Here is a 15,518-nt window from a genome sequence, read left to right as displayed (position 1 = left end):
TCATCGCCGACCTAAGTACCACGCCCATTCCCCTCTCACTTGTGTTGCACTGAACTATGAATTCTTTTCTATAGTCTTGCAGCAAAGCACACGATGAGAAAATAATAATGTTTTCAAACCTTAAAAAGCATTCTCTTTGTCCTTATCCCAGCGCATGTTACTTGGTGCTGCTCCCTTTCGGAGTGCATCCGTCAAAGGACTTGCTATTTGCAAATAATTCGAATTGTACCATTGATAGCACCCATCAAGTCCCAAAAATGAATGTATGTCTGTTTTCGGGCTTGGCTGTGAAAAATCTCCAATCGTAGTTGTTTTCAGCTCGACCAGCCGTCTCGTGCCCTGGCCGACAACATGGCCCGAATAAGCAACCTGCGAGCAGCCAAACCTACATTTTCCGACCTTCATTGTTAAGGCCTACTTCCCTCAACTGCAAGGACACCTGCTTGAGGTGCGATACGGGCTGTTTCCAGCTATCAGAAAAACTGCGACATGATCAAGATATGGCAATGCGAACTCCTGCATGTCTTCTAGGACAATATCCATCAACTTAGAGAAGCTCAACGGTGCGTTCTTCTGCCCGAAGCTGAGAATGAGAGCGTGAAAACTGCCTACAGGTGAGAGAAATGCGGCATAGCGGCTGGCACTTTCTGAAAGGGGAATTTGCCAGTACCCCCGCACGAGATCTATAGTAGTTGAAATATATTTAGCAGCGCCAACTCTTCGATTGGTTCCTCAGTGTTGGGTATCAGGTACAACTGATCCCTGGTGATGGCATTTAACTTCCTGTAGTCAACACATGGACCAGGGTCCGTAATAAGGGTTTCCACATGTATTGCAGTGATGTGCAGTCACTGCAATACAAGCGGGTTCAATAACTCCCAACTCAAGCATGTGCTGTATCTCTGCCTCCATAATTTCTCTCTGTTGTGGAAACATCCTGTAAGGATTTGATCATACTGGTTCGGTCGATGTCAGCTCTATTTCATGCGTTATTAGTTCGTTTCTACCTGGCCGATTGCTGTATCTGCCGAGATGTTCCCCTAGCAGCCCCTTTAACTCATCCAGCTGCTTGGTTTTATGAGCGTCCATGCTTACCGAGTGTTTTATAACTTTATAGCTTCTTCAAGGCTGATTTCAGAGTTGGAGGTCATTTTACACTCATTAAACTCGGTATTAATGTCATCCAGCTCTTTGACAGTAAGGTTGACTGTACTCTGCTCCACTTACGGCTTCATCAAATTGCAGTGGTGTATTCTCACCTCCTTCCTGCAACCGGGCACTTTCAGAGCATAGTTAGTATCTGAAAGTTTTTGCAACACTTTAACAGTTCCATCCCAGTGAACCTCAAATTTGTTCTTTCTTGAAGGTCTGAGGATCATTGCCTGGTCCCCAGTGGTTAACGTTCGAAGCCTCACTTTCCTGTCGTGATGGAGCTTGGCGTTCTTTTGTGCCATGCCCATGTTCTTTTCGACTAGTTCTTGTGTTGTACTTAGCCATTTCAGCAGATTTAGCACATACTCTACCATTGTTTGGCTTTCTCCTATTTCCTCCCACGTCTCGACATTCTCGGGGGGGAATGGAGTGTCCTCCCATACATTAGTTCTGCTGGCGAGAACCCTCTAGCCTCATGATCAACCATGAGAAACAAAGTGCCTGCAAAACTCACTTAAGCACTGAATGCCACCTCTCTACATTATTTGACTGAGGGTGATAGATCGAACTGTGTATTAACTTTACCCTGCACTTTTGTAAGAATATGGAAGTCAGTGAGCTGATGAATACTGACCCTTGATCCGCCTGAATTTCGGCTAGAAACCCGACTCGGGTGAATACTCTCAAAAGCATGTCTGCTACTTCAGTCGAGCTGAGCTCTTTCAGAAGGATTGCCTCTGGAAACCTTGTAGCCGGACACAGCACGGTAAACAGATACCTGTAACATGACTTCGTCTTTGGTAGAGGCCCTACCATGTCGTACACAAGTTGTCTGAAAGGTTCTGTTATTAAGGGCACTACCTTTAGAGGAGCTTTCTGTGTTTCTCCTGGTTTACATGAGCGCTGGCAGGCTTCGCATTATCTCACAAAGTTTTCTACATTGTTGAAACAGCCAGGCCAGTAGTATTCCATAAGAGATGTTTCTTTCGATTTGTTTATGCTTAGGTGGCCAGACCACCCATTTCCATGACAGAGGCCCAGAAGGTTCTCCCTGTACTTAGTAGGTATGACTAACTGGTTCAGAATCCTGCCCTTGCAGTCTCTGTAGTGCCGATATAACAAACCTGCTTTCCCTTGCATCGTCACAGTGCGCCTTGCAATGGCTTCATTAGCTGTTACACGTAATTTAGCTAGGCTGACATCATTCTTTTGCTCAGATGCCAGTGACTCTGTCCACACGTGAGAGCCGATCAAAGTTCTTTGAGGCCAGTGATAGTAATGCTTCTGTCTCGCTTGCGAGTGCGTCAGCTGGCTCTCCCTTCAGGCGTGGACTTTGAAACATGCCATGTGATATGCTCTCGTTAAGCTGGTCAGCTGGCATGATTTCCTCTACCACTTTTTCATCCCTCGAGCCTAGCTCGGTTTCTGTTGCTGAGGCTACCTCTTTTGTGACTTCTGCTGTAGCGGCTTTTGCATTTTCAGATGAAAGCGACGCAATTTGACGAGCTTGGGATTGCATCAGCACCTGTACTGTGCCTTCTCCAAGTTTCAGCCCCTTTTCACGCAGTAACTGGTCCAACCGATTAAAAAAAATGTAAGGGTGCTGCAGCAACAAGAATTTGGAAACTGCAGCCTCAATCACAAGCTTCCCGAACGGCCCACTGATTTTGACTTTCACTATCGGCAGATACGTGCTATGTTCTTTCACAACCTGTTCAATCCATGCTACTTCTCCGGTGAAGTCATCTACTGTCATGTAAGATGGGTGGACAATGTCCATGGTGGTGGCACTGTCTCATAGCACCCGGCATGGTTTTCCATTAATGTGCAGGTCGTGAAGATACGGGCATAAAAGTTCCATGTTCTCATCTCTTTTGTCACGTAGGAAAAAACTATCTAGGCTTCCCGCAGTTTGCAGAGATATGTCCGGGTTTGTGGCACTTATAGCAGTGGATCGGTCTAGAAGATTTGAATTCTTTTCTGCTCTGTTTGAATGGTTTTGCGATTTGGCTTCTCTTCGTTCTCTTCTGACGTCCTTTTCTCCGCGTCTACATGCTCCGGCCATTTTGTCTGAGATACCTTTTTGAACAAAAAATGTTTCTGTGGTCCATTTTGACCGTCAGAACTTCCGTCCTTGGTGCTCAGCTTTCTACACATTGCATACTCTTTGGCTAATTCTGCCACCCTTTCCGCAGTGTTTATGTTTCCTCTGTCTTGCACTCACAGCTTCAGAGATTGCGGGATGCTTTTGTAAAACTGCTCTAGACACATGCATTCAATGATCATGTCTCTGCTCTCGTTTCTGCAATAATAGTTTGTTCTAAGTTCACATTGATGAGCTGCTCAACTAGTGTATATGTTCCCCCAGTTTAAATGTAGTCAGACATGGAGCAGGAAGGGATTGACTAATACAAGTGCCATAAATTGAAATCAGGGCCACGATAACAAAATAATTCTACCATATTCCGTGCCATTCCTTATTGTGCTTCATTAGTGGTTGGAGCAGTGCTCTGCCCCCACATTATGAAGGCGATCAGCCAGCCATGAATGGTGGATATTAAGACTGGCATAAATCAAGTGAAAGAAATCCTTTTATTATGCCAGTCCAATATCTCCCACCGGAATGTCTCTTTTTTTTTTTTTGGCTTTGCCCAGTTTTTTAGCTGAGTGGTTCCCTACAAAGGGAAACCGAAGCTGCAAATATGTGGATATCAAGGAAGCCAACCAACAAGACATATTGCTAAGGGAATGTATGACCAAAATCTGAAGCAGCCGCAGCACATCTTCAGCTATCATGTTAGGTATCTCAGGCTATCACTTTAGCTATCTTAAGCTATCATTGTAGTAGCTCTGCAAATGGTGCAGGGCTAATGCAGCTTATCAAAAATGAGAATCGTTGTTCCTGGCATTTACTAGGTGGCATCTGGGAGCGACATTTCTGGGGCTGTATTTTCCAACAATTCAACTCATTTTCCAGTCTTAACACCCATTGTCGTTGGGTCAGATGAAGCCACATTGCTGTATCCACTAGCACCAACCACTCAGTCCAAAAGGTGATAAGAACAGAAAAATGATTACAAAATAATGACTGCCTCAAGTCAAGACTTGCAGAGAAGGCAACTTTTGTAGAATTTCACAAGTCATTTGTTCCCTTAATTGAAGAAGAAAACTTATCAGGCTTAACATAGAGGTACAATTCTTACATGAAACATTCTTAGCTGTGCAGAGCTGCTTATTATTATTTCTGTTTTTATTATTGAAGGTGCGCACATTGTAATACTTGAGAGATTGCCCATGATGAAAGATTCTGAGACAAACACCACAGTCACCATAACTTAACTTTATTAATCTTTACGTATAAAAAGAGTAACACATCCAGTCACAGACACTGACGGGCAAATTGTTTTTTTTTCTTTGTTTCTTTTGTACAAATGTGAACAAACAGTTCGACACACGCGCTGCAAGAGCATCGCAGGAGAGCACCTTTCTGGAAGTGCAAAAGGGTCATGGGGTTGGGGGGCAAATGGCAGGTTCGGGGGTTGAGATGAAGGGGGCGTGAGCCAGCGGCTGTCGACGTCACCTTGAAAGTAGCAAATGCATTTACGCACACATGCATGCACACACAAATGCACACATTTGTTTTTGCACACATTATTACATTAGCCTCTGCTGTGGTGTGAGTGAGTGTAGTGATGTCTGTCACCTAACTACTGCAGCAAGTCCTTGTGGAATGCAGTTGCCATTGCTGCTTGAATTGCCATGTAGACATTGTCTTACTCTCCATGGCACGCGTTTCTAGGCCTGGGGGTACCGTTATCGTTACATTCTGCAAACACACAAATCAATACATGCAATGACAACAGCAGACTGACGAGGACAAGATGATGTGGGAAATTGTCACGTTTCCCAGCAGAACATCCTGGCAAAATCAAAAAGGCAGGTCACATCGTTGAATAGACTTCAGAACTTGTTGTTGCTAAAGAGAATAAATTAGCTCCTCAATTGGTTTTGATGAGCTCAGTTTGTCAACGGCAATAATCCTAGTTTCAAAGCGACTTAGGTTAACTTCGTACCTCCATTTCGCTTTTCTTATAGTACATAGACTGTGTTGATATTGCCTTATTGTTCTGCAACATACATGGCAGCCATTTCGTGAGGGCTTGAGGGGCAAATTTATTTCGTTTTTTTTTTTTTCTACTACCTAGATGGCAGCACATTGTTTGTTTTCTTGCACCTTTTGGTAGAGTTGGAATGATGGCGTCTTCCACTGACAGCTCGCACTTGAGTCGGGCATGCAAATGAAAGCCGCTGCTTGGCTGACAATGAAAGTGTAATTGAAAGCGATGCAATAGAGTTTTGTTCTTCGAGCTAAGAGGATGATAATAGCCTTCTCATCGCTTCTACCTAAAGCGATGATCTGGAAAGCGAAGACAACATTTACTTAGCCCGGCAGCGGTGCAACATTTTCACATTTAAAACATTGAGCAAATTGGTGTATGTAGCTTTAGAAGGGTTTTCGATTGATTGAAGTTTGAAAATAAGTGATTCATAATAAAAATGCAAAATAAGGTCACTTTTGGTCAAAATAATAAAACACTTAAGGGGTTAAACTCTGTCTAACCTGGCAGTGAGCATGGTGTTCTTACGCGGAGCACAAAGTCGTAGGTTTGATTCCCGGCTGCAGTTGCGTTCCAGTGGAGATGAAATGCAAAAATACTTATGTACTTATATTTAGGGGCATATTAACTCCTTCTGTGGCTTGGACGAGCTGGTTTCGTCCATGCGCTTCTGGTAAAAACGGCCAAGGGCGAGCTCAGCTCATCAGCTGCACATCTTACATTTTCTAGCAATGCCACGTACGAGTTTTGTTTTATCCAAGTGCTTACTCGTACTCTATGTAGGTGGCAGCACACGGTCAATTTGATAGCGGAAGCAGAAGCGAAATTATTCTTTCCGAGGAGGCATAACTTAGTTGGTACCCGGGGTCTTTCAATATAGTTTGGACATTTTTGGTCAGAATTTGGGATAACAATGTGGCACAGAAGGGGTTAAATAACCCCAGCTGGTTGACATTATTCTGGAACGTTAAATTCTACAATTTGATATAACATCTAGCCTGCTATTTGAATCATTGCGTACACAATCTGCTGCACATACACTAAACTGATTGTGGTGGTCCCTTCCCTTCCTTAGATATATACACACGTAGGTGACATCGATATTTATGTTATAAGTAGTGCGTTCTGTTCTTTGCGAACCCACACACATTGCTACTTGAAAAATTGGGCAACGCTTAAGCTTCGCCTTTAAGAGTACAGCGGGATAGCGCTAAAGTGTCCCTGGCTGCTTCTCATGCTTCCCGGTAACTGCAGCTTATGCAACCGTAACCTTTACTGTAATCTTTAAGTTGTTACTGACTTGCTTACTTGTACCAATGGTACCAATGACTTGACTTGTACCAATGGTACTGCCAAGTGCATAAGTTTATAGACCATAGCATCTGGAAAAGTGCTAATGAATTTCTGAGCAGTTTATGACCATAGCCAGTAAAGCTGTCTAGGACTAGTTTGTTCATATACAGTAGTACAGGCTGGAACTCCACATACGTGGCTGCATTCTGAGGCTGTAGAGATAACCGGCCCTTTCATGGATCCCATCATCTGTTAACTTTTGCAGACGAGTTGTCTTTCCAATGCCACTGTTGCTCATTTTATTGCTTAAGCTTTGTACATTTCACTAATTTGAGTTTTTTGTGCACCACCTCATGAAAGTAATGTTCACCGTAAAGTCCTGCAGGAAGCATTAATTTGTAATATAGTCTGTTGACTACATATCTGACTAAGGACATTCTAATTTTTCTGTTCAAGTTTGGACTGGTGAAGTCTATGAAACTCCGTTGCTCTTCAAAGATACTCACAAGCACGCTTGCCCTGACAGAGTTGAACCTGGATATAGCAAACATGGAGAAAATTAATCATCCAATATAACAAAGTAAATTTAAATTTTGTCTGACCGACACTAGAGTTTGACAGGTGTAGATGCTTATAATAAATATCAGATGTAACAGAGATACTTTCAGACTGGGTGCATCTTGGTTATAAGAGCATTCGACTGCACTGTCAAGCGAACCTCCCAGCCATAGTAGCTGCATTCCACAAGTACTTCTAGATGCATAATGTGTTGCTAGTAGCACTGTGATATGTTTTCCTTGTGCTCATACATAATATACCAAGACACTCCACATGTGTGTGTCCATGTATTTTGGCTGTGCGAAGATGGGTAGCAACAAATGGGGCTTAACATTTCCAGCAAACAACATCAAAAGCATCGCTGATACCATTGCGTAGATACACGCTCCAATGAACTCCTGTGTTGTTTCTGAAAATTTGAAATATTCATGTGCCCACAGAAAGCTAAAACATATTGCAGTGTGCAAGCCTTCTCCATATTTTTTTTTTTTCTTTTATAGGAGTTCTGTTTTTGAAATGAAGGTTTTTCACATTAAGTAAAAGTCAAGTTACATGGTGAAGTATTCACAGATTGTTTGAAAAATCTATTCTATAACCACCAGTGGAGATGGCACTCCTTTTTCAAAATTGCTTATACTACTGGTATTCAGAGACTTGCTTCGTTGTTCGTATCTCTTTTGTTCTCACATCAAGAGCGTGTGCAAGGAGACATCACAGGCCTGGCCTTAACGTTGGCCGGACAGTGCCGCTATGCAAGAGGTTGTCGCATCTAATGTCCTTGCTGTGTCCTGACAGGACACTTCTTGTATACTGTGTAGACCTTAAGTATATACTATTATCAACTCATAAAAGTTTTTATCAAAAGCAGAGATAATGTGGCCTTGAAGAGACTTCAGAACATTGTAACGAAACAGTCATTGAAGTGCATGGTGGTACCCTTCGAACATTGTGTTGTATACTAGGTTAAAGTGCACGCATGTTTCACAAATAATAGTCAACATGCTATTTAACGCTATCTGCACTCTGAGCAGCGGGGGGCGGTGCAGTTTTTCGCGACAATTTATCATCGGATGACGCTTGAGTGATCCTGACAAAGACAAGCACCATGAAGAAGTTGGCAAGGAGCTAAGCATTCTTTGCCCTTTAGTGTCTACAACTTACTTATGGGTGTAACACTTATGAAAGGTTAATCAGCGTGCCTGTTCCTGTCTTCAATCGTTTTCTCCTAAGGCCCACTCTAAGAAATCAAACTACATAAGCGCAAAGTACAGTGCTACTTGTAAACGAATTTGAATCCTTTCGTTTTGTTCATGGTGGTGCTATCTGCACTGCTGTGAAGCCACAACCAAAAGCGCCTGCTGTGACAGAACATTCAAATCAAAACCTTGCTTCTGGGTCTTCACTTTGTGCCGCCTTGAGTTTATAGATTTGAGAATCATATATATCTGGATGTGGGTACATTATATTTCTTCACTTTTCTTTTTCGAGGGTTGTGTTACTGCTGGTGCAGGCTTATGAATGTAAAGACATGGGATACTGCTAACATAGTTTCGTAACAATGTCTGAAGTCATTTCACAGCTTCTCCTAAGATAAGCACCTAAACTTTTTTTTTTACACGTAGTGTTTACTACTAAGGGACTAGTTGCACAAAACATGTTTTTCTGTAGAATAACACATGGCACAATAAAAAGAATATAATAATGTGACAGAAGAGTGTGTCAGAAGGAGCACCGCATTCTTTTCTATTAAGGCTGCTATGAATGACAGAACAGCTTTGTGGTGTGCCCTTGGTGTGATCTGAGTGTTCTTATTGCTCCTTGAACCACGTCACGCAAGTTCTGGCAATACAAAGTCACAGCACAACATCAAATGGGTAAAAACACAAACATGGTGGTTCTCACGTAACAAAAGAGAGTCTGGCAATAACATATTTGTCTACAAACGGGCTGTAAACACGCTTTGTAAACTATGTGTAAAGAAAAGGCAGTAAAAAGTCACTGTAGAATCAATTTGTGTAAAGTTATGTAAATGGCATGTCGCGGTTCTTGCAGCGATGACTGGCGTTCTTGAGGTGCATTCAGGCTCGTACTGAAATGTGAGTATGCAAGTGGCCCTGCTCACAAACATTGAGTCGCGATTGAGGAACACCTACACCTCTGAGTGGATCAGTAAATGTGGTGGTGTTCAAATGTGAGATTAAATGTAAGTTTTGCTGATGCCGCGACGGTGACTGAAATGTGACAGGTAAGGCTTTAGCTTAACTCTTCTCAATGAGCTTAAAGTACAGCACAATACAGAGTATGGTTGCGGGTGTAAATAAATTTTGCCTTCCATTGGAGAATCTGTGCAATGCAGAGTTTTGTCACGGCGCAGAATTTAGCTCTCCAGGCCTTCCCATGTATATGCCTCTCTCTATCGTAACTGGCTTCTGTTAAGATATACATAGCCAGAAGTTGGTGGCATCAATCCATTTCATTTTTTATTGTCTAATACTTCTCTCTCGTACCAAGTGGCCTCTAAGTCCAATGATTGAAGGCAGTAAGAAAAAATAATGAAACAAGAACGTAGCAGCTGTAAGCACCCACTTTGCTAGATTAAGATTTTTGGTGAAGGTAGGATCCATACATACATAAAAAAGCCGGAGCGCTCGTATTGACAATCTGTCTATGAACGTGTAAAGATAGTTTTCCTTGACATTCACTTTCGACAGCTGCTGATATGATAGCCAATCAATTTGTGCATGTACTGTTCACATATTCTTCCCATTTAGCTCATGCCACTGAATATAAATCAGGCCAAGTGAGTGGTATTTAGTTCGTTTCTTGCAATTTATTTTTTCACGCTACTTTTAACAAGAACAAAGAATGAAATGGATTTTCATAAATATGGTCAACATTGTAGTGACATATGGCACAGAACCTTTAGCACCTGCAAAATTTAGTGGATGCATTTATCATGGGCACAACTGGAAGTTTCTTGGGAGCTGGGTTCCCAAAGAGTAAAAAGTGTGATCATTTCAATTTGCATGTAGGCTTAGTAATTTGCATGTAGGCTTAGGTTAACGGACTTTTCTTTTTAAGCTATGCCAAATAAGAAAAACTGTGAAAGCCATCACATGCCATGATGTAAGTGAGTATCCTCGTGGAAACAGTACACCTAATGTCTTAGATGAGATGGCTCCCTTTAAGAGGTCAACTGTAACAAAATTGCGGGCTGCGTAAAAAAAGCCTAGCTTCAAATTAGTCTGTCGATACAGAGCAGCTTCCATGCAAGATGTTACGTTTGAAGTACAAGTTGATGCTTTTTGAAAGCTCACTATAGTTGATGTTTTTGATACCGAAACAGAAAAAAAGCTACACCATTACTGCTTGCTGAAAGTTACGCACGAACATGCAGCTTCTTGGCATGACCTCTGAGATTGGGTGCCGCCCTTGGCTGCCCATGGTGCGGTAAAGCATCCCTGAGGCAATGTGCCGGGACTTACACCACATCCGCTAACCACCGGGTGAAAGCATCATCTGCTTGGCTGCTATTTAAGGGCTGCTAATGAGAAAAATTAGACAGAAATGTACCAGCCCTGCAACATTGCTGAGATTGCTTAAGTAATATATATATATATACGCACATTTTTTGCCAGTTCAGCCAGAGTTAAATTTTGTTGCAGTTTGCCTTTGACTCTTACTATGTTGTGCTGTATGTCGGACAATGTTAGCACTGCAGAATCTGGCAAACAAGACAGCGTGAGACGGCATCTTTTGCACATCTATTAATGCTTGGAAATGTGGCATTAGTACTGACTGTAAATAGCACCCAGCTGTTTCTATTAATACTGGCACACTGATTGCTCCAAGAACACCGGCAACACATTCAAGGCAAACTGAAGTGGATGTGTTGAATGCCAGAAAGGAAATAACTGTGACAGTGATGCAAAATATTTGCTGCCTTATCAAAACAAGCTTAGGAACACGTCTCTTATTGCAGATATACATACGTGCGTCATCATCGATCTGCAGCAGTAAAAAAAAAAAACTTGAAGGATTCGTTTGAAGGAAAATATGTTACCCATGCTAAGACAAATGAACACAAAAGTGTGTTTCATTTAGATGAGTATTCTTCTGACACGTTTCATGATATCCACGGTACTGTGTGCAATTTATAAATGGTAGAGAAGCATTTCTGTTATTCTTTGTTCTATCTCGTGTAGCATACTTTTTCGCTGTTTTAAGAGCATACGCACGCTCCGCGCAAATCGTCTTTTGCTGTGGCAGTGTCAGCTGACTTTGGCCATGTTCATGTGCTCTCCGAGGCGTCGTTGCTGAAGCTCGGGGTGCTGCATCCGTTGCTAAGGTTAGTTCATCGGTGGTTCACCAGTTGTCAAAGCACTCAATGCGGCACACAAGGCACAAGGCCGCGCCACACTGCCGCCGCCGAGACAGTCGCGATTCGCTCTGTTGTCGGCGACGTCCCAAGGAAACCTTCTGCAGCCGTTTGTTCAAGGGACCGGCACTTGACTCGGCTGCCGGGCACGAGCAGTTCTCACGACTACCATTGCTGTTTTCTCAAGTTGTCGAGGTTTCGAGTGACAAAGTTTTACTCGGCACTCTGCCGTCGTGAGGTTGCACACAACAGGCACCCAACTGGGAAAGGGTTCGTTAAGCTCACAAGAAGTAGCAGCCACGCATGAGCACCAACTCTCGCGGCTTTGGCCGTGGTGGATTCCTCGAGTCCGTTTCGATGCAGCGAGCCCGTTGGTGGGTGACGCAGCGCTGAAACTTCGCTGCAACATCCCTGAGGCAAGACATTATCAGCAATGCCCTCTGGGAGCGAGAGACAGATCTACGCAGCTCACACAAAGTAGCAGCTGCGGGGGATCTGTCAGACCTTGGAGACCCTCGTGTCGAGCGCATTGTACGGCGGCCCGAAGTGCGACAGCGGCGGCGGGGGCGGTGGGTTCTGGAGCGGGCAGGGCGGGCCCCGGTTCATCCCTCCTCCTCCGAGCGGCGTTACGGGCCGGTCCACCATCATGGTGCCTCCGGGTGGTCCGCCCAGGAGCGGGCTGCCGCCGCCCTTGTGGCTGACCGACGTGGAGCCCGTGTGGTTGCTGCCGTGGGTGCTGAGGCTGGCGCTGCGTGCGTGCAGAGCCTGCCACGAGCAGAGGCGTGCGTGCAGCTCGCGGAACTGCGGCCGCCGGCTGGGCACCTCGTGCCAGCACTCGACCATGAGTGCGTACAGGTGCGGCGGGCAGTCCTCGGGGCAGGGCAGCAGCTGGCGCGCACGCACCAGGTCGATGACCTCCTGGTTGGCGTAGCCGTAGTACGGCTGGAGGCCGTAGCTGAACACCTCCCAGAGCACGACGCCGAAGGACCACACGTCGCTCTCGGTGGTGAAGCGGCCGTACAGAATCGACTCTGGTGGCATCCAGCGCACCGGCAGCAGTGACTTGGACTGGACGCGGTAATAGTCGGACGAGTAGACGTCGCGCGACAGGCCGAAGTCGGAGATCTTGACTGTGAGCGCCTCGCCGACGAGGCAGTTGCGTGCTGCCAAGTCGCGATGCACGTAGTGGTGTGCCGACAGGTACTCCATGCCGGCGGCAACCTGGGAACCACATGACATTGATAGTCAGACCATGCACACTTATCATATACAGCAGAGTATCCTGCAAGCCAAGTAGGTGAAATGAAGTAATCAGTGCCCTGCAAACACTGTAGTTTTGCGTACGAGGATTTGTATGCACGTTACATAGAAGGATCTTATTTCATCTAACCCAATGCAAAACATTTTTTTTTCCTTGCTCACATTGCACTTCAACATGCAACATGCACTGTCTGCATTTTGCGGGAAAGCTATTTGATGCCTTCGAGTTAGGTCATTTGTTTGTTTGTGAGGAACAGAAAAATGTGATAACATAAACCTTTCAATAACTGCTATCATATTCATGGTTGCTTATGATTGGGCTTGATAGTGCCGAGCGATTTTCTTCAATCACATAGGCGGAGAGCTTTCATTCTTCTGGGGGAGGCTGGGGCCAGACCAGCTTTCTGAACTTCACATATATGTGTGTGTGTGTGTGTGTGTATATATATATATATATATATATATATATATATATTTCTTGCGCTTGAAGAGACTTTCTTTGATATTGAAGAATTGAGCGCTGAAGTGACAGCGTTATACGGGTATATACAAGACGTCATAGTAGCAGACAGTTCAATTTCACAGCCCGAGTCCTCTAGATGTTGTAACCTTCCTCCGTGTAATTGTCGTATACTTTGCTATCACTAATACTGCTTCGCCTTTCCGGCGCAACTGCAACTTCTCTCTCTCTCTCTCTTTTTCTTTCTTTTTCTGTGAGTCCAAGTATAGGCGCTGCTGTGCATGAGTGCTGCTGATTCTTATGAGTGAATCATACGGTGTTCCCCAACTATCATGCACCAAGACTTAAAAAAAGAGCAGTCGCGTTGCTCGAAGAAAGCCTAGTGCATATTGTTTCCACTACAGTGGAGCAACCGCCAGTAATTATTTAATTCCCGAGATTTAATTCAGTAATTGCAATAAATTATCTAACTCTAGAAGTAACGTGCGAATTTTCAAAGTGTCAATGAGGCATTTGTAGGCACCCAAAAATGACATCTAACTGTGGTATTTTCAGCGACGTAGTCATTGTGTACAATTTTTTACGATGGGAAAAGAAACCTCACAAAGTATGGAAAATACTATGTGAGTGCGCTCTCACCCGCATCATAAAGCAGTGCCCTCAAATGAGCTCATAGAAAGCAACTGCATTGCCAGTCGCAAACCCGAAGCGACAGCGCACTACCTTGATAATGGTACGGAAGGAGCACCAACAGCAGGTTTTGCGGCTTTGCAGCTATTTCTTCCTCTCATTTCAATATCACACTTATTATCAGTCTCTCAAGACAGACTGATCACAATGATAACAAAACCCCTTGATAACGTGGCCGAAGCACCGCTCTGACCACACATGAAATGCAATAAGCAATGTTATAGGCATCGCAAGTTTCAAAATCCCGCCTTTCCTCGCACCGCTTAGAAAGAGTGTGTGCGAAGCTACATTTTGCGCCAGAAACTTACTTCGGACCAAACCAAAATTATAGTGACCATTTTATTTTTCATGAAAGTGTATGTGTGTTGCAAAAACACGGTCGTGTCAAAAAATAAAAGCGAAATAAACAGACATGGCGACTGGGACGAAACAAAACGCACCTTTAAACCTTTGCACTGACATTGTCAATTTGCTTTCGTGGTGATAGGCTTTGTAAAAAAAAAAAAAAAAAAAAAAAAAAAGGGGGAAGAAAAAGAAAAAACATTCGTGCACTTTACTTACGCTGAGACAACAGCTATCACAGCTTCTTTCCGACTAACAACAAACGCGATGCGTTACTTCCACCGTAGCGCGGCAGATGAGGCACTAGCTCGATCACAACGTTTTTCTTTATTTTCTTTATTTCGCCCTGGCTAACGGAGGGAGCATGTTGGAGGGCGCTGCTTTATTGCGTTTGGGAGCACAGTCATGTGGCATTCTCCATATTTCGCAGGGTTTATTTATCAATAGTAAAAAATTAGCGCACAATTAGTGCATCGCTGAAAATACCACAGTTACATGTCCCAAAGTGTCAATGAGGCCTACAAATGCCTCATTGACACTCTGATAATTAGGATAGTATGTCTCGAGTTAGGTAATTAATAACAAATACCTAATTAAATCTCAGTAATGAAAATATTACTGGCAGCTACTCCACTGTACTGTAAACCATATGCACTAGGTTTTGTTCGAGTAAAACATTGCTCTTTTTTTTAAATCTTGGTGCACAATAGTTAATTGGGACACCCCGTATATATTTATGACCTTTGCATGCAACTGACGATGTTTCCATCCCTAGTAAATGTTGTAAATTATTAGAAATATTTTTTCATGAGTTGTTAGCATTGCTTACTGGAAAGAGAAGCAATATTGAGACAACACCCACGTGCACTTCACATGCCATTGATTAAGGACTCTGCAGAAGGGGTCACTAAATTCTATAGGTATTTCTTCTTGGTGAAAAAATGCATGCAAAGCAATTATTGGAAGCGTGGTGAACATACAGCAACATATTCATTCTTTATGCATAGGCCATCCATACCTTTATAAATAAATTTTAATTGGCTACCTCCATCTCTTTAAAAAATATAATAAACGTTGTCCTGTGTATATATTTAAATATATTGTGTATGTGCCTGGTGTTTACAATGGAAATTTAAAACAATGTTAAAGTGAGAAAATACGGATGAGGCAGCCCCTGCTAGTGCTTCTAATGCGCATGTCCTCCTATTGTCACGATTTGCATAAATAAAGCAAAAGTATGAATTTAAAGCCGGCCACATCTGCGCCA

At 43.5% G+C, this 15,518-nt stretch overlaps 2 protein-coding genes across 3 annotated transcripts in view; one reads left to right on the top strand and one right to left on the bottom strand.

Moving 5' to 3' along the window:
* Trs31 (trafficking protein particle complex subunit 31) overlaps positions 1-15,518 on the top strand; it is a 133,318-nt gene that overhangs the window by 60,350 nt on the left and 57,450 nt on the right. The window lies entirely within an intron of this gene.
* Positions 4,478-15,518, bottom strand: part of LOC126517492 (tyrosine-protein kinase transmembrane receptor Ror-like) — a 316,867-nt gene continuing 305,826 nt past the window's right edge. For both annotated transcript variants that reach the window (XM_055064215.1, XM_050167222.2), the window contains one exon: positions 4,478-12,720. In XM_055064215.1, the coding sequence (XP_054920190.1) occupies positions 11,998-12,720 (723 nt within the window). In that variant the 3' untranslated portion in view covers positions 4,478-11,997. The remainder of the gene's footprint in view (positions 12,721-15,518) is intronic.

This window comes from Dermacentor andersoni, chromosome 11, assembly GCF_023375885.2.
Source record: "Dermacentor andersoni chromosome 11, qqDerAnde1_hic_scaffold, whole genome shotgun sequence".
Taxonomy (NCBI): Eukaryota; Metazoa; Arthropoda; class Arachnida; order Ixodida; family Ixodidae; genus Dermacentor; species Dermacentor andersoni.
Note: the sequence above shows the minus strand (reverse complement) of the source record. Positions and strands in the feature narration are given on the sequence as shown.